The following is a 24,084-nucleotide window of genomic DNA, read 5'->3' as shown; positions in this document are numbered from 1 at the left end:
ACTAACCTGCATCTGCTACATTACTTTCACTTTTACTGCACAAGGTTAGTGATGAAAATAAACTTAATCTTGTAAGAAGTTTGGCAGTTTCTTACGGAACAGAAAACTGAGTTACAAAGAACTACAACAACAAAACATGGTACTGCTGTCTTTACTTTTGTTCCTTCAGGGTTTCTTTCCAGTAATATTTCCTCATATTGGCAGATGGATATTCTTCATTTTGGCAGACAGATATTATATGCTAGTAAAAAACAGATTTGGCTAATTTCTATGATAAATGCCACTAATTTTAAATGTATTAGGGAAAATGAATTGTGCACTCCATCTTGTTTGTTGGTTTGGGGGTTTTGTTTGTTTTTTGTTTGTTTTGTTTGGTTTAGTATGTTGATTGTATCTTGTAGAACTACTTTCAGGTTAATTTTAAGCTTAATCGACCCCCAAATTCAACCAATAATGACTCCCATATAGACGATGTAGTGCAACCTCTAAAAACCATACCTGAAGCTTAAATTTTAACACAGTTTTAGAGTGAACAACACTTGACCTTTGGGAAACTCTTACCAGAATGGAGAGTTATGCTTGTTTTGTGATAACTAACTCCCCTGGTATTGAGGTCTAATACTGAAAATGGTGTATTGCAAGCAAATGAAAAGAGCAAATGGAAACTGCACAAACCAATTTGCACTTTTCACTTGGGCTTCAGAGCTCTGAATGTCATCTTGGGTGGAAAATGTCTTAGCAGTTTTCTCTAGTCATCTGAAACCATTCTAATATACTGAAAAATGGCAGTGACATTTCCCCAAGATATTTTCATGTGCAATACTTGGTCAGTCCTAAGTGAGAAGAGAAAAAAGGGCTCTGATTATAAACAACTGAAACAGTGTCCTCAGTAGAACCCCTCTTTTTTCTCTCTCCACGATATGTAGGTGGGTTTTTTTCCTAGAAGAATCCTCATTTTCATAAAAACATTGTATTTTTAATTCAGAAATATAACTGAAGTAATGAATCCCGTCCTCGCCTCTATTCTCTCTCCTTTTTTTTTTTCCTTACAACATGTAGACAAAACAGCAGCAGCTGCAATTATAATCCATTCGCTTGCCATTCTCTGGTCAGGCTGAGCACAGCCTCTGAGTGCAAGCTCTTCAACATCAGCAAAGGCATTTGGACTGGCAGATAAGGGTTTAATGACCTTTAAATTGATATTTCCTCTCTCCCCACATGATGGTGACTGAGCTTCAAACAAGCTAGTGAACTTTAGGTGAATTATAAAATTTAGATGCATATAGAAACTGGGAAATAGGTCCAAACCAGCCCTGAAGCAGCAGTTTACAAACACGCCAGGTTTTATAGTATCTTAGGCGTGTTGCCTTGTGGAAAGTGTGGAGGAATTTTTTACCCAGCACCAGACTGACTAAGTGTTAAGATGTCATGGATACAAAGTAAGGTCAGCAGGTGGGAGAATGTATCCACACCTGTAAAAAAAGTGTGTCTAACTGTAAGTAGTGTGCAGCCTTCTCTGAAAGTAGCAGTGAGAACTGGAATTCCAAATAGCCCACTTTGACACTCTCAGATGAGAGATTGTTCCTTGTTTGTTTAGGTGTGGGGTTTTGGGTTTGGTGTTTTTTTTTTTTTTTTTTTTTTTTTTTTTTTACCTTCAGGGATGTACATGATGGCTGGTGTTTATTCAGACAATCAGCTTCACAAAATCAACTTCACAGGCAAGATCGGGAGTGTGAGCTGGATTTTATCCTGGCTAATATGTTTTTGAGAGAATCACTAAAGTGATTGTAAGAAAGCACTGGAAACACGATTCCTGGAAATAATTCCCAGCTGTCATGTTGAATTATAGAGAGACTTAGAGCTGCTAAGTTTTTTCTAGGTCTCTGTTTAATCCTCTGTAAAGTGAGTAAAGTAAAACATATCTCAGAAGGATGTAGTAAGTTACCAAAATGATATTGTGAAAGATTTCCTCTCTCTTTCAAAGAGGTGAGCTGTCTAGAGTGAGGTATTACTGTTCTGCTGTGATGAAGCAATTCTCTCTCCTAGAGAAAACACAGCAAAATCCTATAACTTGATGCTTCATTACTGATGACTGACAGCTCACTTTCAATTCATAATTATAGTCAAAACCCACATCCATTTCTTCATAATAAGCATTTGGATTTGTGTAATTGTGGTGTAAGAAGAAAATGTTTAGACCACTTCTTTAATTTCTGTAAAGAGGAATAAGGTAATAGCATGAGACAATGCACCAGTTTCAAAGAAGAACCATCAAAAAATATTTGTATTTTACTTTCCTGTATGTTATGTATTTTCCAGGTTATGTTAGACATACATATTCACTTCCTATGTAACTTATTTGTTATTTTCTGGTTTTCTTCCAAGACATTTTGCCATTATTCTGCCAGGACTGTATGTTGTCTGACCACTTCCCCATTGCAATTAAGGATTGAAACCACTTGCTTACGCACAGTGGAGACCATCATACCTAACCCCAAAGGAGGCCAGAAACTCCTAGCACACTGCATTTCCCAGACCAACCAGGAGGCCCAGGGCACAGAAGGACAGCATACTATTTGCAACAAAGGCTGGCATACTGACAATCCACATGAGTGGAGCTATTCATAATAAATTAAAAAAAAAAACAACACCAAAACTGTGGGGGTAGGGGAAGGGGGGAATTCAACACATCTCATGAAGAGGTGTTGCCTGAATTTTAATAATAAAATGAGATAAACTGCTTCAAAATCAGTTGTTAAGAAGATACTACCGAAGAGCCAGCCTCAAGGAATGATGTTTAACCAGAAGGGTTTTTTTCAAATCACACAGTATATGTTTGGCAGTTAGTGTGCAGGACTGCAGGCTTGATCTGAACAGGCATCAGGACATGAAGCTTGCACAGGCAACATGGCCTTTCCTGGGAATTTCACTTTGTCCCTCCTCCCCCTTTCCTGCTTTTCCTCCTTTCTTCCTCCAGTGCCAAAGCCAAAGAGGAGGAGAGATGATGTCTCGGGGTGCTGGAGGTGGGGTATAAACAAGAAGAAGGAAGTCTCTGACTCTAAATGGAAATATTTCATTGAAGTCAGTGTATTTTGTACTCAAAAAACTTAAATGTGACCAGCAATAAAGTAAGATTCAGAATCTTACCATTGGGAAGATAAAAGTGATTGCTGAGTCCCGACTACAGTTTTCACATGTGTGTGTATGTGTATGTGTGCACACATATTTGGGGCCAGGGATAATACTAATAAATCATGTTTATCTTTAGTTTAGCTTAATCTTTAGTTTTCATAAGGCAAAGCTTGTCATGTCACAGAGCAATGGTGAAGTGTTTGTGAATCTGCTAGTCTGTGCTGAAAATAATCTTTGCAGCCATCTCTGCTTCAAGGCTAATATTTAAGAACTTCAAAATGAAAATCAGCTTGGATCACCAGAGAATCCATAAAAAACTGAGTAGGAACAAATTGTGTTTGGTATCTTAGTCCACGTGGCAACATTTTTGAAAAGCTCTTGCACAGTTATAATGTGAGAACATGGTGTTTTCTTAGAATGAGGAAATACTGGGAGAGGAAGAACCCTCTCAAATGACATACTGGCACAGACATGCATACATACGGAAAGACATGTGGGGAGTGCTTTGTCTACATGCATATTTAGTTTGAAAGTGGTTCTGTCAGAAAGTTCCAATTCAATAGTTAAGAGGGAAGACCCTGTTTTCCCTCTAAACTTTCATATTATTCTGAAGAGAGTCATGGATAGAAAATAAGAAGCTGTTTGGATTTATTGTGTTCTGGAGCCATTAATTACAGTGTGTCCCATTTCTGTTTATTTGTCTTAGTTCTTCTTGGTGTTGAAAGACTGACCCTGACCCTTTTTTATGGACATAAAAAAGATTATCTAGCTTCATCTGTCTCACCATCCTCTGCGGCTCAAGTCCTTGTGGTAGGGCACTTCCCCAGACTACATGACACAGCCAGATGTAGCAACCAGACACCAGGCTTTGAAATAGCACTAATTTCAAATGTCAGCCTTCACACTCCATAAAACAGGGAGCATATTACAGTGTATGTTAAGTTCCAGAGCAAATAATATTTAATATCTATGTGGATGTATTGTAGATTTGAATAATCTGGCAGACTGTATTTGGAAATATTCCCTAAATTTCCTCTGTCCCAGCCCTGAGACTGTGGTAAGTAACACAGAGACCAGCTGTCCAGCCTTGTTTTTCTAAGCCATTGACTAAACAGTGAGTTCATGTTCAAGATAACTGTGGGGAACCAGTTCATGAACTTCTTGAACTCTGCTGTCCATAAGTGTGGTGATGGGATTGAAAAGCTGCCATTTAATTAATGGTGAGCCTTGTAACTAGAAATGAACCTTGAGCCAAATTTTGTTTGTTGCTTTGCTTTGTTTGCCCTTTTTTTTTTTAATTAAAAGATGTCTGGAGACCAAAAATAAGGCAAAAGCACTAAGTTGGCTAAGCTGTTGACCTTTTGCCAGGGAAAGATGTTGTTCTGTAAAAGAAGGAGACAATACTATCACCTGAAAATACAGTCCAAGGACTTGCAGTGCATGTTGGCTGCAATGCCAGAGCATTTGTATGGAGCAGAGTTCTCCCTGTGCTCTTTCCAGACTGATTTCTCAATTTACGAAATTATTAATCTGGAGGTCTTTCTACCAGCAGTGTCTATTTTATTGCAAGAGTTTGAAATCTTTCCTTTTCTTTGTGAGATTCAGTTTTCTGCTGGCAGGCAGAATAGGTATTGGTCTCCAAGACAAGAAAGCCACATAGAACTTAGAATGGCAATCTTGTATTGCAGTTTCGTTCTCTAAATCTCTCCATTTGTGTTGATGAAAATGCCTAGATGATAAGCCTTTGTCTAATAAAACTCTTTCCTATTATGATTTTAAAACTGCATGAGAAACAGCCTTATTTTATAGATTCACATATTCTGTTCCCCTAAGCTAGAAACCACCTAATTCCCCTGTGCTTCAAGGTACATGCAACTTGTGCAAGCAAAGGAGTATCTTGCCCTTAGTATTCAAAAGTTCTTCATATCCAAAAGCAGAAGAAGGACTGGAAAAGGCCTTTTGAGGTAGACTCCTGCCATTGCAAGACTTATAAAACACTTAAATAATCTCTTTCTCAGAAAAAATCTATCTAGTGTGACTTCTAGAGAAGTTCTGTGCTTCATCTACTCTAAATGGTAAGTTATTCCAGAATATGACTCCTTAAATGCATAAAAAAAGAGCTATGAAGCTGGTGAAGAGTCTGAAGCACAAGCCTTAAGAGGAATGGCTGAGGGAGCTTTAGGTGTTTAGCCTGGAGAAAAGGAGGCCCTGGGTGACCTTATCACTCTCTACAACTACCCGAAAGGAGGCTGTAGAGAAGTGGGTGTTGGCCTCTTCTCTGAAGCAACTAATGATAGGACAAGAGGAGGTGGCCTCAAATTGCACCAGGGGATGTTTAGATCAGATATAAGGAAAAATTTCTTCACCAAAAGGATTGTCAAGCATTGGAACAGGCTGCCCGGGGAATGTTTGAGTCATCATTCCTGAAGGTATTGAAAAGACATGTTCTCATAGTGCTTAAGGACACGGCTTAGTGGAGGATTTGGCAGTGACAGGTTAATGGTTGAACTTGATGATCTTAACGGTCTTTTCAAACCTGAAATACTCTATGAATCTATGAAAGTCTTCTTCTGATTTCCTGCTTAAATAATCATTGACAATTAATATTCATTTGTTTGTCTGTAGACCTCTACTTTAAATAAGATCCCTTTCCACCCTCATATTTCTAATGTTTTTGTGGCTAGTAATTATGCTGCTTTAGCCTTGACTTTGAAATCTTTTCACTCCTCTGATATTCTGGTAGTATTTCTTCCTCCTGCTTCCAGTTAGAAATCTTTCTTCAATGTGGGTATGAGAATGGGACAGTTGCAAGCTCTCATTGGGACTTAAATCCCATCACCCTGTCATAATAGATCTGGAACAAGACCACTGTCTCACCCAATTTTACCAGCTTGCTGGCAATTGCCTTTGAGAAAATAAAGAAAATGCAAACATTTCAAACTATAATTAGTAGAAAGTTCTCAACTAGCAAAGTATCATTTTCGCACTTTGCCTTTATATGAGGCATCAAAGTATTTTATGATATGTAATTAGAACTGAGATCTTCAAAAGTGTGGTGGAATAAACAGCAGCATTCCCTGTTTCAGTTTGTTCTTTTATTGGGTTTTTGTATGATGAAGCAGAATAGGGTGTAATCATCTGCAAGTATTTATTTGTGAAGAAACTATCCTATTTCTTCAGTCTCCGAGCTAAATGATGCTGAGGGAGTTGCTTTCTACTTGAATATTTCCTGAAATCCTTGCTGATTCTGTGCAGTCCTGGTACATTGTTGAAGAAGTTATACAAATTTTAGCACTACAGACCTATTGATAACTGATAATACATAAAAAGGTAAAAAGTACAAGTGCATTTCTTTGCTATTGACTATGCTATAGTGACTATGCTATGGTAGGAGGCCTCATACTGTAAAACCTGTCTCTGCTTTATAATGCTCCTGGGCAGCTTTTACCACAGTCTTTGTTTGAATTGTTAAGTGGCACTGGCTGCAGGATCAAATGAGGTGATAAAGGAGGAAAAAATTCAGCTACTATGCAGGCTTTGATCACTTGCAGTGCATTGGGGCTGCCATGTTGAGCACTGTGACTCCAAACTTCATGCTGTCCTTACCAAAGCATTGGGACACCGTCCTGAGCTGGGTCTGTAGCCTGTTCTCCATAGCAGGTACTTGGAATGAAACCCCCAAGGACTGGTGCTGAGCAGGAAACACCTCAGCCCTGCACTGCTGCTTTCAGGATATACATTCAACATCACATCATAATTGACAGGAAACCTTTCTCTAATTCCTGCTGTTTCTTTTCTGCATTGAGCATCCTTTCTGCATCCTACTAAGTCAGAAAATCCCAATTTGTTTTTCTTCTAGTTATTCCAAGCAATGTGGAACAGCTCTGACAGGTGGGCTTACGCAAATGCGTTTGCTCGCACGTCAGAAGAGCAGATGATCATACTACTTTCCAGGGATGTGGGACATGCTTCTATGTCTTCCTTCATGGAGGTAGAATTGAATCCAGATGCTCTTGCCCCACGCTTTAACCACCAAAATATGTGGAGAATAGAGGAAGTGAGAGATGAAGACAGATGTTCCAGATAGATAGATATTATCTCTAAGGCAGATTTTGCCTTTTATGGGAACACACCCATACACCACCCGTCTCCCTCATATTCTTCTTTTCCTCATTTCCTTCCTCTTCCAAATTCCTAAAACTTCTGTGCAAACTGGGAGAGCCCATCCTTCAGCCAGCAAACAGATATGTGGTTAGAATTTCTTCTTAGGGATACTGGCATATTTGTGGGCTTGAAACCCACTAGCAAAAAGAGGAATGTGAAGGCAAGTCTCCCACATCCTGTGGAGTGACTGTGGGAGAGCCCAGCATCTCTTCCTCAATGGCTGTTCTGTTCCAAGCCCCATCCAGCACTCAGAGGGCACCAACTGACATGACCAGTGCCAGAGAGATGAGTGGGAATAAAGTAGTTTGTGAAATTTGATGGGATTTGATGAGAGCGTTGTCAAAGCTTTAATGGGAAGAGTAGAGGCATTGCCTTTTCCCTTCCAAAAGGACATCCTCTTTCCTCCTCCCGTATGGCCTGGAATTCCCTGTCCCCTTTGTAAGATGAAGATTTGTCTACATCAAGTGGACAGTTAATTTATCTCAATCAACTTTCTTTCCAATATCCCTTTGTACTTAGTACTAGATGATCTTTAAGGTTCCTTCCAACCCAAGCCTTCCTATGATTTAGGGATGTCACTTTTTAAGGAGTTTCTCTACTGTGTTGACCTCCAAGCGTTTCAGTCTTTCTCCGTTCCCATGGGTCTTCATCAGTACTTCATGTTTCCAGGTCTTCTTTGCTTAATATCCTCTTTAAAGGATATTTGCTACATCATCTGATACTCTGTGTCCCCTCTTGTGAGCCACAAGCGCTGCTGGGCATGTCTGACAGCTTCTGACTCATATTCTTTGTTGTAATCGCTGCTGTGTTATGCCTTTTCTTTTTGTGTCACATCTTTTTGTTCCTTCCCCATTCAAGACAGCTCCCACCAAGCCTCCATCACATGTACACACAACCATCAGAATCCTCAGACAGCTTCAGGCTCAGACTTAAACATAAAAAATACCACCACAGGGCAGCTCTGAGCCACAAGCTGCTGGAGTGTACTGGGAAGTATAATTACATGCTTGCCCTTTCTTTTATTTTTTTCCCGTGCATGGACTGTTGGCCTCTCCTACTTCTGAAATCAGAACATTATTCTCTTGTCTTATCTAGGTTAACTCCCTATTGATTTTGCGGCTATTGGTTTCTTGGGCAGCAAGAGAGACTGGATATTGAATGAGCATGCAATTGTTCTACTCCCTGTCACTGTGGATGGTGAACTGCAGGCTCTAGGGCATAATCCTGGGCTGGGATTTTTTTTTTTTTTGGCCCGAACCACTTTTCCAGACAGTTCAAGGGTCTCAGACCCAGAAATTCCAGCATGGTGGTTGGAGCTTCAGACCCCACTTAATTAACAAAACTGACTCTGTGAAGAACAGACTCCAGGCAACTGCAGTCTGGTTTCCAGGGCTTGGGCTAGCCACACTGCTTTCCACAGCTGGATATGGCTACTCCTATTCTGCAGCAGCTGCCACCCACACAGGCGAATGTGAGCTAGACGGATCTCCCTCTGACTTAGTACTGGTCTTATCCTCCTGTGTGAAAAAACTGTTCTGCGGCACAGATGCTATCAACAAATGGTTTGCTTTCAATTGCATATATCCTAACTAAATCTGATCAGTAATAACATCAACAGGTTCCTCCTTGGCATCAGAGCAATTCCACCATTTCTAGGTAGTGTTGAAAGAAGTAAATGTGTAGTAGCAGCTTGGAAGATGGCCAAAAAAAGGTAAAGTTATACAGTTCCTAGTTGTAAATTGAAATATTTAAATTTAGACAGATGGTCTTGACAAAAACTTAGGAATATTTCAACATAAAGTTGTATTTCAACATAAAGTTATGGATAAGGAAAGGCCACTCGGTGAAATTAGATAGAAAGTGTTCAACTAATTCTGACAATGTCATTTAATAAAAAATATTATTTCTGCAATACTTTTATCAGTTAATTGTACTGTAAGTTGTTTTGCTCTGTTTTATTTGGAAAAATAAAATTGAAACACTTGTAATGTATAGTTTGACCAGAGTGACTTTATCCAATATCAGACTCCTACGATCAAAGTGCTTCACTGCCTGTGATTATAATCACTAGGATGGACTCCCACTTGCCTTTTGACTCCATCTCAGGAGTCTCACAGCTCCATATGTCACCCATAACTTGGTCATGGAGTTTGTCTGGCTGAGGACGCTTGAAACTTAGGCACTACAAAGAAATGTGCTATGACAGTCAAGTGATGTTAAAGAAATATTTTATATTCAGAAATGTTTCAGCATATCTGGTTTTAAGAAATATGTAGAAAGTCCCTGTCCTGCAAAAGAGGCCTTGAGGTCATGTAATACTAATGTGTGAAAGCTGTACAATACAGAAATAAATTGTGCAAATCCATATAAGGTAACTCCAAACCTTCTTACGGGAGAAACCTGATCCAACACATATCAAAGTCCTGAAAAATGTATTCACCAATTTCTTTGAGCTTTTTAAGAGGCTCTGAGGGCTTTAACTACTGACAAGAGATGTAGGGCTTTTTTTTCGGTTTTACCAAATCCAGAGAGATGCAAACTGTTCTCTTACATATTGTCCAGTAATTCCCTCAACACCCTATTGCTGTCTTCAGCCTTAAAACAATGTAAGAACATCCCTACAATTTCATTTCAAGTAATTTTTTCCCGAACAGGGAAAAAAAGCTACTTCTATTATCTTAAATTAAGGGTTTATACATAAACATAAAAGACTTTAACTTACACTAATTATTTCTGTTGAGATTTCAAAATCAGTGTCATTGTTCTGACCTTTGTCATACACACTAGACTAGAAAGAAGCAGAATGGCAATTTGCTGGAAAATTTAAATGACATTTTAATGCATGTTTCCACTGTTTTAAAATATAGTAATTATTTCCTGGTACATCAGTTGCTGTTTCCCAGCCTTTTCTAGAATAGTATTTTAAATAAAAGTCTAAATTTTCAGTGAGGCGTTCTGTGTTATTGGTCATATTTTGTCATCCTTCTCATTACACTTACATATTTACTTACAGTAAACACTATATAGCATGTGGAAGTGAAAAAAAATGTTTAAGTCCAACTCATGACAATTTTGAAGATTGCAGAATTTCATTTCCTCCTAACATGCATGGAAAACACCTCTGCCTATTTTCACTGCTTGCATCAAAACATCCGCATCACACTCAGTAGATCAGAATTTCAGTACAGGATTTTCTTTACATCCCCTAAAGAGTCTGTGCTGTTCCTTGGAAACCCTACTGTATAAAATATGCTCAAAATTAATACATAATACATCACAATTAAACATTTGTGTCAGGTCTAAAACAACCTTCTGCTGATGAAACAATTTTGCTGACAATATTCCAACCAATAGTAATACCAGGCAGTATTAGTTACAAACGTTTGTCCACAGGAATAAAATCTTACTGGTGTAAGAATACAAACATGTTTAACTGCTTTACCAATATGGAATATTTCAGCTGCATAATCTGTCTCAAGGTAAAAAACACTGTCTCATTTGAAGTGAAGATCAGGAGAAGAACTTTTTGTGATTCTGCCTATATTGAAAGAGAAAAAACTAAAACAAACAAACAAACAAAAGCGGTTTTTCCCCCCTGATTTTTTACTTTGACCTGCAGACTTGTTGCTCTTTGACATTTTCAGATTTTTCAAGACTTTCAGTGTTGCAATGAGAATCAACGTTTCAATGAGAACAACTTTCAACACAGCCTTTTTATGTAAACACAGTTTCCTGTTTTGCTTCAAAGCAAAATGATGAAAAAAATCCTAGCACCTATGCACTCTTATCACAAGTAGGACATTTATGATCATCTCCTGTAACACAAGTATTCTGTAGACAATAGCAAAGAGCTGTGTTCTGCTCAGGGGCCAAGAGTTCACACCATGTAGTAGTTACTTGCATCTACAGTGACATTATCTGCAAGCAGAATCACAACGAGGTTCTAATGAAAGCCCATCCTTTACCATTTATAGAGCCAGGACTTAGTTCATGGGAACTTTTATATATGTTATTATTCCTCACACAATCCAAAGAATACCACTTTTTTTTAGAAGATATCTTTTATTAGGCCAACATAGACAACTGTGTAAAGGAGATATTAGATAAAGCAGATTCATTTTCATGTAGATGAAGTATTCTTTGGGTCCAAAGCATAGAGAAAATACAAATTGCTTTGAATTGCAATTAATTGTTTTAATCAGTCAGACATTTGAGAGAAAAGTGTTTTCTACTTTGGAAGCAGAGGGTGATCCCGACCCTGTTAAAAGTGTAAGTGGTGTGAGAGAAGCTGAATGAGCAAAGGAAACAGTAATTCCCATCAAAGATCAGCATGACTTAAGAAGTGGGGAAACTCAGAAGTCTTTCTCAAATTATTCTGATATGGAATCTCGTATCTGATAGAGTTGCACATTTTAGTTCTCTGGCCCATGTTCGGTCTTGCAGAGTCTTTACTGCAAGCTTAGAGACGGGGGAGTTGTTTTAGGAATATAATTTTCCAATGTGTAACTGGGTGTTGCTGTTCCTTCCTAATTAGGTAGCACGCGGTGATTGTTCGGTTTCACCCACAGAGTTCCCTAAGAGCAGTGAATGCATTGCACGATGCCTATGACATTTCAGGATGCTTATGTGTAGGATCTGTGTATTTTGGTGGTTCTGTTGTAGCAGATGTTTATCATGAGAGCCTAGCAATATTTGGATAATTTTCTTGAGCTATCCGACTCTAGCCACTATCTACTGGTCTGCCAAAATTTGCTTTCAGTGATGGAGCTCATGATAATAAGTGTGATTTGAAGGGAAGGAGGGGTGTTTCTAGGAAAAATAATTTCAAGGTATGATTTTCTTCCAATGTAAGCTACAACTTATTAACATTTTCCAGTATACGTTTCTTGCATGTCGTGGTATACGATACCCAGTAGGGGATTATCTCTCTGTATTGTTGTAAGTTTGGATAAGGTTTAGGTGGCTTCTTCAAATATGTGATCCCAGTGGAGTGTCACTCTTGGATAAGCATCATCTGTAGCTTTGTGAGGGTGTGTCATGAATGTTTTCCTCAGAGCAAACGAGGTGATGTCTGTGGGCTATATCAGTTTTTCTAGTGTGTTTTGGATAGCTGATGGTTTGTGGAAGGAGATGTGTTGGTCTGTGGATTTTCTGCATATGGTAGTTTGACAGTTGCTATTTTTTGTGTTGACCTTGGTGTCTAGAAAGTTGATGCTGATGTAAGTTTTCCAGAGAGAGTTTGCTGGACAATTCTGGTTGCTGAATTTGTGGTAGAAATCAATAAAGGAATCAAAGTTTTCAGTACAGATGTTATTTATGTACCTTAGTGTATCCTAGGAACCCATGTTGGTTTGGTGGGAAGGCTAATCTTGTACTAGAGGTGTTTCCTGAAGAGCCTGATATCCTGGCGCTTGGATACAAGTACCTAGTTGCTTCTGTAATTTTGTGAGAATGAAATTGTTGTGGATGAAGATGAAATAGGTGGGCTTGACTATTAAATTATTAAATATCAATAGATTGGCATATATAAGACACCAGTTAGAAGGCTGATATCACTCAGGCATTGGGTCAGGCATAATGCTTCCCTGGTGCAGCATTGAATGGTAATACTAAAGATGGTGCCAGTAAGAAGATAGTTTATGAAGCAGTGATCGTGGAGGAAGCATGTTTGTCTGGAGAAAGTTGTTTTCACAAAATATTTAAAGATGGTGTCTGTAGATCCTCATAGCTCTTCAGTGAAAGTCTCCTTTGGTTTCCTTCTGCAAGAATCTAAAAGAGTACCTTAAGGTGGTAGAAGTTAACACAATTTTTTCCTTCTTCATTAGGAAGAAATATAAACTCTATGGTGAAAAGAGCAGATGTCTTTTTTGAGTTCCTTCTCATATAAAAGCATAAAAAAATCATCTGCTAGCATCACTGATATTATCCTAACTTCTCCTTTATCACTTGTTTAATAACTAATTGATGACTGGATTTCAAAAACTATGTAGACTCTTAAAAACCCCAGTTGTATCTTCCAAAAAATTATTTCTGAAAGAATTGTTATTGTAGGCCAATGTAAAATTGATTTAGGAATGCCCAACTCATTATAATGTGAGATTATTTTCATGGTTATTTTAGAGGTGATGGTGGCTATTTTACCTTCATTTTGTTTTCAGAAAAGTTGAGACACACTTACAGGAACAATTCCTCTAATTGGACTACAGACCACAATGCTCCCAATGTTTCCGAGCATAAAAGTAAGCATTGAGAAAGAAGATATATGGGGAGCTATTCAAGGTTGGGGTATTTCTCCATGACTTCCTGGTGGGTGATGCTGGTATGCAGGTGCTGCCATCATCATTTCTCAGATGTCTCATTGTTGGCGAAGGAATTGCCATTGCACTATTTGGGTCCAGTGCTAAATGATATCAGCTTGTTTTGATAGTAATTTGTTGCATGGTGGTTTGGTGAGTTTTAGTTTCCTTTAATTTGTTGGAGCACATAATTTTGTCTGGTTCAGCCAAACTCTTTGAGAGGTAAAGTTTATCATCTTCTTAGATTAGGCAGATCTAAACAGGATATTCTGTTATGTATCCAGAATAAAATTAGACCTTTTTCTACAGACAGATGACCTACAAGATAGATCTGTGTCATTCTCCTGTGTTCTTTAAAGATTTAGCCATACTTCAACTCACTTGCTTTTGTGTCTGGACCACCTCCCTACTGAATTTTACAGGGCTGCAGACCTAATACACCTGCAGTGCCATTGCAATAAGCACTTTCATAGGAATTAAGAGAATGTTTTCCACAAAGTGAACTTGTCAGGCACATAAACTCTACCTATCAAAGAGATAGTAAATCCCAAAGTGTAGATAAACTGATGAGTCAAAGTCCAGACAGAGGAAAGCCTACTTGGAGGCAGGAAGGACTAGGAATAGGCAAACTTTAAATGAGTAAGTATACGAAGGTGACACTTGGCTTAAATGGAACCCCCAGAGGACCATAAGAAAGAACGTGCCTACAAACTGTAGCGTGGCTTTATGAAAAAGAGGTTTTGGTATGGAACGCAAGCTGAGACATGGGAAGTGCTGTAAGATGTTCCTAACCAAGGGTTCAGAAACGCATCTGTAGCAGACCAGCTGCATGTGGGGAGATGAGCTGGTTTCACGAGCAGCCACGTGCCAGCACACCTCTGCTGTTTCTTTACCCCATTCCTTTTACAAAACTGTGAACTAGAGGTGCCTCTTTTGGACAGTGCAAGTCAACACCTTTTGCGCTCATTTTAGCCTGGCCTGAGTGAGGAGAGAGCAAGACAGGGAGGAGTTGACAGGCCCTGAGGGCAAAGGGGCCAGGGGATGACTGATGGGACTCACTCGAGGTGCATGCTGATTCCAGGTACCTGGGAATTTAGAGGGAAAAGGACCTTCCAAATGCAACTAGGGGCTCAGAGAGGCCTCAGCTGACGGCGCTGCCTGGGTGCGGTGCAAACCTGAGCGGGGAAAGGGTGAGGAAGGGGCAGGAGCCGGCGGAGGCAGGTCTGCCAGCGCTGCTCATTCATGGAGGAGGGGAGGAGCAGCGCCGACCGCGACCGCCAGGCGACCTGCCCGGCGGGGGGGGGCAGGGACTCCAAGGGCAGGGGCGGGACAGACCCGGCCCGACCCGGGCCGGCAGGGGCCGGTCGGTGCTTGGGGAGGGGAGGCGAGGAGGGGGCGGCGGTGATGTGTGTGGCGACGGCGGGCGGGAGCAGGAGGAGGGCGGCAGGGGCGCGCCGCCCGGGGCTGATTGGCCGCCTAGTTTATAAGAGGTGCCTGGCCGGTTTTGTGGGGTTGTTTGCCGGCCCTGGGGAACTCCGTGAAGTCGTCTGTGGAGCCGTCGGAGCGGAGCGGAGCTGCCATGCGGCGCGCCAGCCGAGACTACACCAAGTACTTGCGCGGCTCGGAGGAGCTGGGCAGCGGCGCCGCCCACGAGAGCGCCCCGCCACCGCCGCCGCCGCCGCCGCTGCCGGCACACCCGCACCCGCCGCCCGCCTCCCGCTCCCTCCTGGCCGCCCTCGTCCTCCTGGGGTTAGGGCAGGTGGTCTGCAGCGTCGCCCTCTTCCTCTACTTCCGAGCTCAGGTAAGCGGCGCCTCCGCCGGCGCCCACGGGCGGCGGCAGGAGAGGGTGCGGGGGCCGGCGCGGGCGCTTCGCGCCGTGGGAAGTGCGACCGCCTCGCACCTTTCAGAAGAGGGGAAGGCCCTCGTGTCTGTGCGATTGAAGCGGTTAATTAAACAAACAAACAAACAAACTCGGAGAACATATTTATCTGCTTCTGAAATTGGTCCAGCTTTGAGGGAGGTCGGGCTGAGGGATTGCCAGTGCCCTGCCCCGCCTGTGGTGTCCCCTGGTCACTGAAGATGCTCAGCCCGAGGTGTTCTAGATAGTGCTGTGGGTTGCGGATGCATGTTGGGGTACAGGGATTCTCAGCGGATATGAGGGGTGCCCGACTCGGGAAACAGCTTAATATTGATCCTTCACTTGAAGTCTTACAGGGCTTTGGTTTTTAATGATTCGACTTTTCCACTGGAGAGGAGTTTGACAAGTTTGAGGTCTTTGGCTGCCATGAATGTTTCATCAGTAGGAGAAGTGTCTTTAAAGAAAGAAAAGGTCACCACGCAACACCTCTTTGGGATGGTTTGTCTCTCAGGCTGCAGAGGGGCACCGCAGAGGAACGGGATCAGTGCTCTCGCGGGTATCGGCCAGAGCTGCCCGCTGCAGCTCAGGAGCTTTTTCTGGGATTCTGGGAATCTGGGGGAGAGCTGCCCCTCACCTGCCAGGCCGCAAGCCCGACGGGGGATGCTTCAGAAGAGGCAGCGATGCGTGCAGAAGGGAGCACGGGGAGGTCTCGCTGTGGGGGGAGATAAGGTGATGAGCGGTTAGGGTTTCAGAGAGAAGAGGAGCCTGCTTCTTGGAAATAGCTCGGCTGCCTGGATTCTCTCGCTGCTGCATCTCTTACCCGCAAGGCTGAGCCCTTTCAGAGGAAGTGGGGAGCTGCCAGCTAGTTACTTCTCGGGGCTAGGTGTTAGATTTCTGCTTGGCTTTATTGTTGGATGCTAATTAGTTCTGTTAGTGTGGGTCTTGCTGCCTTCATGGAAGTGGCACTTCTGTTGCGAGTACTTTTCATTTGAAGTCAGCAGAGAGTGGAAACCTGTTTCTTTCAGTTTACTTTCTAGGTAGAGGTGCTTGATCTTGATGTAGCAGGCTGGATTTCTTAACAAAGTGCACTCTGAAAACAAATGTTGCACCACTTAAACAGATAAATGACTATCAAATATACAGTAGCACTGCTGATCATTTATTAGGCAAACCATTTCTTATTTTCTCATCAACAATGGCTTTGTGTTTTCCATTTTTACAAAAATAAAATGGAACAGCAATGCAGTACTTAGTTAATCATAACCTGTATACTTCAGAAGAGTGACATTTAATTTCTGGGACTCATTGTAAAATCTTAAAGCTGTTTGTTTGCTTCACAGTTAAATAAATAAATGCGTACTTCAACTTCTGACAGGGAGTGTTTTTCACTTCAGATGTTCATGAACTTGAAAAGACATTCTTGTCAAAACATAGTTCAGAGATGCACAGCTGTACATTGATTAGTGTCCTAGAGAGCCATTGCAATCTAAACAACTAATCAAAGTTATTAAGGCCCTTATTAAGGACTCTTTTTGATAAATGCATGCCAGTGCTTCACATGTGCCTAACAAAGGCTAAAAAGGAATATTTTTCTTCTGCTTCCTTGATTTAAAAAATTGCATCATCCAGCAATGATTCTGCATTTGGCAGCTTAATTCTCTTGCTGGTTTCTTGTTCCTGCAGATTTGGAGTAATACTGTTGAATAGAGTCCTTTGTAAACTTGAATTTCCAAAACATCTAAAAGAGGTGATCTAGCTCAGTGTAGGCTTGACTGAAGTTGTTGCCTGAAAACTTTGTAATGGAGAAAATAGATTAATAGGTATACCTTTGAAGTAAGTACGTGATTCACAATAATAAGATATAATAATCCATAGTTGTTCACCATTTCTAATTATGAAATAAGATAGATGAAAAAATATAGTAGGCCCCGCAAAATGTAATTCTGATTTCACACTCTTAGAGATTGTTTTATTTATACTGGACATGATTGGACCTCTTTCTTTTGAAAAGATTTCTGTCATGTTTGGTTGAATTAAGCTATCTCAATTTGGCCTTTTTGATGCAAATTTCAGCTATCTGAATTTGTGCTTTAATAAGAGAACTTAAATTTTTTGGTTTATTTTGTTAAAATGATGAGAAGTTAGTAGTAGAAGCTGTACATCAAAAGATTTGAATAGTTTGATTGGTGAATTAGCCAAATGTGAATTAAAAAGATTTGACTGTTTAGGCTGATATTAAGAAATTATACATTTTGTGAGCTCTCTAAAACCCTACCTAAGAGTCTGAATAAACTCTGACTCAGTTTTACCATACACATTTTGTCTGTATTTGCATAAAATCATTTGGGCTGGATCATGACACAGTATAAGCTGAGACAATAGTTGAGGTTTTGGTTTTTCCTTAGTTTTGTTTATTTTGTGGTTTGAGTGTTTGGAATTTCATAAGACACATAATGAAGACTGACACTAAGTTTTCACGGGTAAACACATGTTTGTGGACAAGAAACAATGCAGTGCAATGCTAGTGAGACAATGAGCTGGTATGTTGAAAAAGAAAGAAAAAAAGCAAAAAATTGAATTTTACCCATATTGTCATAGTAGTGTTCTGAAATGTAAAAACATTAGGATGTTCTGACTTTGCTTTTTGGTCCATCCTGTGCAGTGTACTGAATCCAAGAAATTAAACAATATCAGATTTTATTGGTCTGGAGCATTTATTTTGCTTATACTTTATGAGGAATATTTGCTCATTATCTATAAAAATGCCATGAAAATTTAGTTAAATACTCAGAGCAGCTGGAAATCATCGCTCAATAGAGACTCATGCACAGCACAAGGTAAGAGAGCAAAGTGTTTTATTTAACTTCCGCTGGTAAATGCTGAAGTATATCTCCAAAGGATTAGCTTTTAAGCTTTTATTTCTGACCCATTTTCTTAGTGCATTTATATCATAAAAGTAGGAATTTCGTCTAACGCTGACTGAACTGGAGGGCAGTGGAACAAACTAGAAGTTCTCAAATTTAAATGTGGGGGCTGAGTGTTTAACTCCCATAGTTAAACATAGAACTCCAAGAGTATACATTTTTCCCATTTAAAAAAAGGCTAGAAGTCAGATTTTTTTGTCATTTCATTCTGATTGCATTCTGTGTGTTTTTAGACAATTACCTTTCAAGACTTCAAGTTCTGCGAGCATTACAGAGCAGTGGCTAACAGAAAAAACAGCCTGATTGTGATTATTAGCATTTTTTTTGGAAGCCTAGAGGAACACCCTTTTGGTGCTTAAGAAAGATCATGGAGTGCAAAGGGATATTTGATAGTCTGGAAAGTGGCTTAAGTTTTGAAAATAACTACAGGTATAAATGTTAAAGGAATAAGTGTTTAGTGTGATATTGTAACATCACATAATTGATGCAAAATTGAATAGTAAAGGTGGCTGGTATGTATTGTATCTTTTAAAGCCAGACTGAATCTTTTTATGGAAGAAAACTGGTTCTTAATTCTGTAATTTCATTTGACCTCACCCACTGTGCTGGAGTTCATTTTATCTGCCCTGAATCAGGTGAAACGAGTACAGAAATGCAACTAGAATTATGAGAGGTGATGAAAATCAAGTGGCAATGAACAGTCTGGTCTGACTTCAAGGTCAGACACAATGGATAGAAAAAAATAATCTAGACACTCCTCTCTTTAAATAGTTTAATTCCTCTAGGGCATTTAGGGTACTTCACGTGTTATAAAGCTTTTTCCATTATTTTTGTTTTCATCTGGATGTTTCTTCCAAGTATTAGATCTTTAGGACTTTATGCTGAAGGTCTCTGCCCTGCAAGTTAGCAAAGTGCTTCCTGTAGATCATTCTGGTATTTCATAATCATTTTCTTGTTCTTTAGAAGTTCTTCTCAAAACATGTCCTTGAAAGTTTTTCTGCGCATCACTTTGTGCCCACAATTTTGATCTCAGTGCTTGGTAATGCTTGTTTGCTGCCATGGCAGTTCAGAACACATTCTTAGTAAAGATACAAGACGCAGAATTTCTGAGAATGCCTTTTCAGACAAGAGAGTTAATTTTCGTACTTAAATAAGGTGAAGACTGTGTATTCTTTGAAAAAGTTAAGGGCAACAGATAGGTTAGTCCCAAGATCAGAGTTTCAGTTTATCAAACAGTAAATCTCTAGAGACTTGTACTTTTTGTCAGGATGGGCTGCACAGCTCTAAATTGCTGAAGATGTCAGTTACAGTGTTTCCATTGAGCTTTCAGTCTTTTACCTCTCGGTGCAGAGATGCTGGCTTTGCTTTCTGTCTTAGGCCTTCAGCAGATAAACTATAATCTGAGCAAGTGACTCTGTACAATCTGCCATTACTATTCTGGCACAGTGTTGTGTGACACATTTGATGTGACTGTTGGTGGGTGATAGCTATAAGTCTATGGTGGCATGATTTGTCATGGTAGATGATCAGGCCTTTACAAATGGCATGATGTTTAGGCTGTAAAACCTAGTTTTCTTGTCTGCTTTTGTGCTTTGCATGTTTTCATAAATCCAAAACTGGGACAGTAGTCTGACTAGTAGAATTACTGATAAAAATTAGTATCTATTGGCAGTTATTTTCTGTAGCTTTCTATCTTCTATCCTGTGATCTGTGTGGAGGGGAAAAGACTCAGGTGCCCAGATCTGGGTGGGGACCCTAATTCCCTCAGGTCTCTAACAATGCCAACATGAGAGGTTACATCTGAAATAATGGGTCCTATTTTGAGTCTCTCAGTACCATATCAGAGGCATATCAACAAACTAGAAAGAGTCCAGCAGAAGACCACAGTGATAGGTAGGGACCGTGATATATAAAAGAATGGAGAACTGTATTCTTTGAACCTAACAAAGAATGGACTAAAGTGAGGGAAGCTAATCACTGTTTTTAGCTGCCTAAAGACAGGCTCTTCAGAAGTGCTCAGCAAAAACAAGAGGCACAATCATAAATTGCAGCAAGGAGAACTGTAGCAAGGCATCAAACCCAGGGTTTTTTACACACTAGAAGTGGTGAAGTTTTAGGATAGTTTGCCCAGAGAGGTTGAAAGTCTCCATTGATGGAAATTCCCCAAAGCTTGTCTAGGCAAGGCCTTAACCCACCTGACCTAAATTACAAGTTGATCCTGCTTCAAGCAGGAGACTGGACTCCAAAGGTATCTTCCAACCCAAGTCATTCTGCATTAACTACCTTCTAGCAGCTATTGATAAACATTTTGTGCTTCTTATTTATTTATTTATTTTAGTTTACAGTTGATTTTCTGAGTTCTGAATACTAGTGGAACATACTGTGAGAGATGCTTTTAGGTTGCAGTGTTACAGTTGTTTAAAGCTAGTACTGCCTTCCTGCTATTTCATTCCTATACCTATCCCTGTACTGGCTCTGATGCTTGTCTGACACCTGGAGCGAGTTGTTTTTGAGGTGCTAATATTTCAGGAAATTAGGTCAGCAAAATTTCATCCCTGTTTATTAATTTAGAAGAGGAGACTGAAATTCAGGAATTAAAATCTGTGGTGAAGGTGGTGAGAGCACAGAGGTGCTGGTTTAGATCTGCTTAAGCAGTTAATGAATCTGCACTGCACTAGCTGACTTCAGAAGGTATTAGTGTAGTTTTTAGCACTTAATTCATAGAGCTGCAATGGCTGTACACAGATTTTCTTTTGAGCTTAGCTGTGTCAGGCCATGACAGGAGGATGTTACTGCCTCTAAGCCATTCTGTAACTTATTGCTACCCCTTTGCTCAAAGCCGTGGTATATTCTGATCTTCAGGTGAACCTTTTATGACCTGTTTCATTCCAAAGCTGCAGGGGTGACTAGGACAGATAAACGAGGTCACAGGGGCTGGCATTGGTCTGAATGAATGAGGCAAACACCTTCCATCTGGAGACTTCAGCAGAAGAATGGCAGCATTTGGTGCTGCTGTCTGTGCAACAAATGTTTCTCTGCTGTATGTGCCTGTTGGATGGCTGCCTGGCTGGCATAGACTTCAATTCAGCTCTGTAATCCTAACCTTATGCTTTTTGACTTGGTTATTTTTTGGGGTTAGGGAGTCAAATTTATGTTCCTGTGAACAAGTGATATAACATGTTTGATTCACTGTGGCTGCTCTGTGTTCTGCAAAACTTCCTTTTGATGTTCTGTTTTGTTCAGCACAATGTTAAAGGAAACTGAACACATGACAGGCACTATCCATAAAGTCTTGGTATTCCTGCATTGGGATTACAAATAATGTATTACCTTTTGAAATTCTTGGGCAAAATTGTTTCTTCCACCTAATCAGAAAGGTAAATGTTCTTTAACAGGCCAGCTGATACAGTTAAAGAACTTAGACAAGAGTTTAGGGGCATAAAACCTATTTCAAGCCTGAAGTAAAAGTCGAATAAGTACAACTTCAGAACAACTGTTGAGAGTCTTAGGCCATCTCTGAAAGGTAGTGGTTGATATCTCTTGACTGTAAAGGATATGAAGTATACGAAGAGAGGGTGAAATGGTTTAACTAGTATTTATGTAATTAAACAAGGTACAGTCCTAATTCTTGTAATATTCTTCCAATTTATCTAACTGATAGAATTCAGGGTTTTAAAGCATACTTGTTTCAGTCATAAAGACTGCTAAAAATGTCTTGCAGATACTCTAAGCTAATCAGTCTTGGTCCAATGAAGCAAAGGTGTTTTGGAATGTGGTTTAATCACCTCTTGGTCTTTCTAACTTTTGCTTTCTTAGTGACTGTTTCACGTAGCAATACCTCTTACGACTGTCATGGCTTTATCCTAGCCAGCAGCTAAACCCCATGCAGCCACTCGCTAACTCCCCTGGTGGGGCTGGGGAGAGAACTGGAAGAGTATAAGTGAGAAAACTCATGGGTGGAGATAAAGAAAGTTTAATAGGTAAAGCAAAAGCTGCACACACAAGGAAAGCAGAACAAGGAATCCATTCACCACTTCCCGTAGACAGGCAGGTGTTCAGCCATCTCCAGAAAAGCAGGGCTCCGTCACACGAAACGATGACTTGGGAAGACAAATGCCCTCACTCCAAATGTCATCCCCTTCTTTCTTCTTACCCCAGCTTTATATGCTATATGCTGTTTGGTCAGTTGGGGTCAGCTGTTCCAGACTGTCCACTCCCAGCTCCATGCGCACTCCCAGTCCAGTGACTGGTGGGGTATGGTGAGAGTCAGAAAAGACCATGACTCTGTGTCAGCACTGCTCAACAGTAACAAAAACATCTGGTATCAACACTGTTTTCAGCACAAATCCAAAACACAACCCTGTACCAGCTACTGTGAAGAAAATTAACTCTCTCCCAGCCACAATCAGTACACCCACAAAAGAGTTTCTGTGATAGATGGCTGATAGCTTCAGTGATATATTTTCAGAGAAAACTTCTGTTTCTCCTCTTGAAAATGATGCGCTAGGTGTTGTACATACTTCCCCCAAGTTCCTCTACTTGCCATTTTACAAACAATAGCTCTTAGAGGTAGGATGACTGTTTCCTGTTAAAATAACTGTGATATTGCTCTGAGTGGTTGAAAAATTGAATTCAGGATAATTGATTTTACTGTAAGAGTGGGGTTTATCTTTAACTTTTGAAAGTCGGGTATCCTGTCTCACATGTTTGTTGAATGAAATAAACCTCAATGTTGGGAACTTCTTCTCTCTTCATTGTTTATGAAGAAAATTTAGATAATAAACTTAGCCAGGTGCCAAACTTTTAGATGGTTGAAAAGTGTCCCTGACACTGTGGTTGTGCTTATGTTTTTGTTTCAGATGGACCCTACTAGAATTTCAAAAGAACATGCACACTGTGTCAGAACACTTTTTGGTCATCAAGACAGTACAGATTTACATGATGCGTCCTTTGAAAGTCAGGAAATGAAGTTAATGCCAGAATCATGTAGAAATATGAAACAGGCTCTCCAAAGGGCTGTGCAGAAGGTAAGTGGCACAGACTTTGTGTTCCTTTTTTTCATAGTCCTGTTGAACTTCTTCCAACATCTATATTCGGATGTAAGTTCTATAAATTGTTTTCTGGTGTTCAAATAACACCTGATGTTTCATCCAAGATCGTATTGTGTTTACTCATGAATCTGGTAGTGCCTAATCAATTCTGTATTCAAACATGTTTTATTTCTCTTATTTTTTTTTAAAAAAGGAAGACTTGAAGTTTTACTAAGAAAACTGATTGCAGTTAGTTGGTTAGCCATTCTGACTTTTGGATGGGCCTGAATGGTAGTAATTTATGCAATATTTGTATAGATTTGCCAACACTTTGGATGCACATAAAACCCAAGTTACGCACTTTTTTTCAAAGCAGTCTTCCTGTCTGTTTCTGACAAGACTCTCCTAAGTCAAGATCATCAGCAAGCAAAATATTCTCTGAAGGACAAAGAACATAGCATTTGCTTGTGTTTGCTCATTTCTTACTCTTTCTGCAGCCCCCAATGAGGGATAATATTCCCTATTTTTTTTCCTCCCTTTGCCAGTTCACTGTTCTATACAGATTGTTCTTACACTGGCAGAAGACCTACTTTGCCATAGCACGATAACTGAGCAGTCTTACGATTAACACGAATAACAAAAGTGGTCAGCTGAAGAAGTCAGCCCTAATGAGGAAGTTA

General features: G+C 40.2%; 1 protein-coding gene across 2 annotated transcripts in view; it reads left to right on the top strand.

Annotated features, from left to right (window-relative positions):
- TNFSF11 (TNF superfamily member 11) overlaps nucleotides 1-24,084 on the top strand; it is a 79,854-nt gene that overhangs the window by 40,146 nt on the left and 15,624 nt on the right. The window contains exons 1-2 of one of the 2 annotated variants that reach the window (XM_027649694.1): nucleotides 15,172-15,393; nucleotides 23,234-23,401. In XM_027649694.1, the coding sequence (XP_027505495.1) occupies nucleotides 15,172-15,393; nucleotides 23,234-23,401 (390 nt within the window). Of the gene's footprint in view, nucleotides 1-15,171; nucleotides 15,394-23,233; nucleotides 23,402-24,084 lie in introns of those variants that run through there. The other variant, XM_027649703.1, reaches the window with a different exon arrangement.

The sequence above is a fragment of the Corapipo altera genome, unplaced genomic scaffold (genome assembly GCF_003945725.1).
Source record: "Corapipo altera isolate COAL_440 unplaced genomic scaffold, ASM394572v1 0, whole genome shotgun sequence".
NCBI lineage: Eukaryota > Metazoa > Chordata > Aves > Passeriformes > Pipridae > Corapipo > Corapipo altera.
This window is presented reverse-complemented; position numbering and strand designations above follow the sequence as displayed.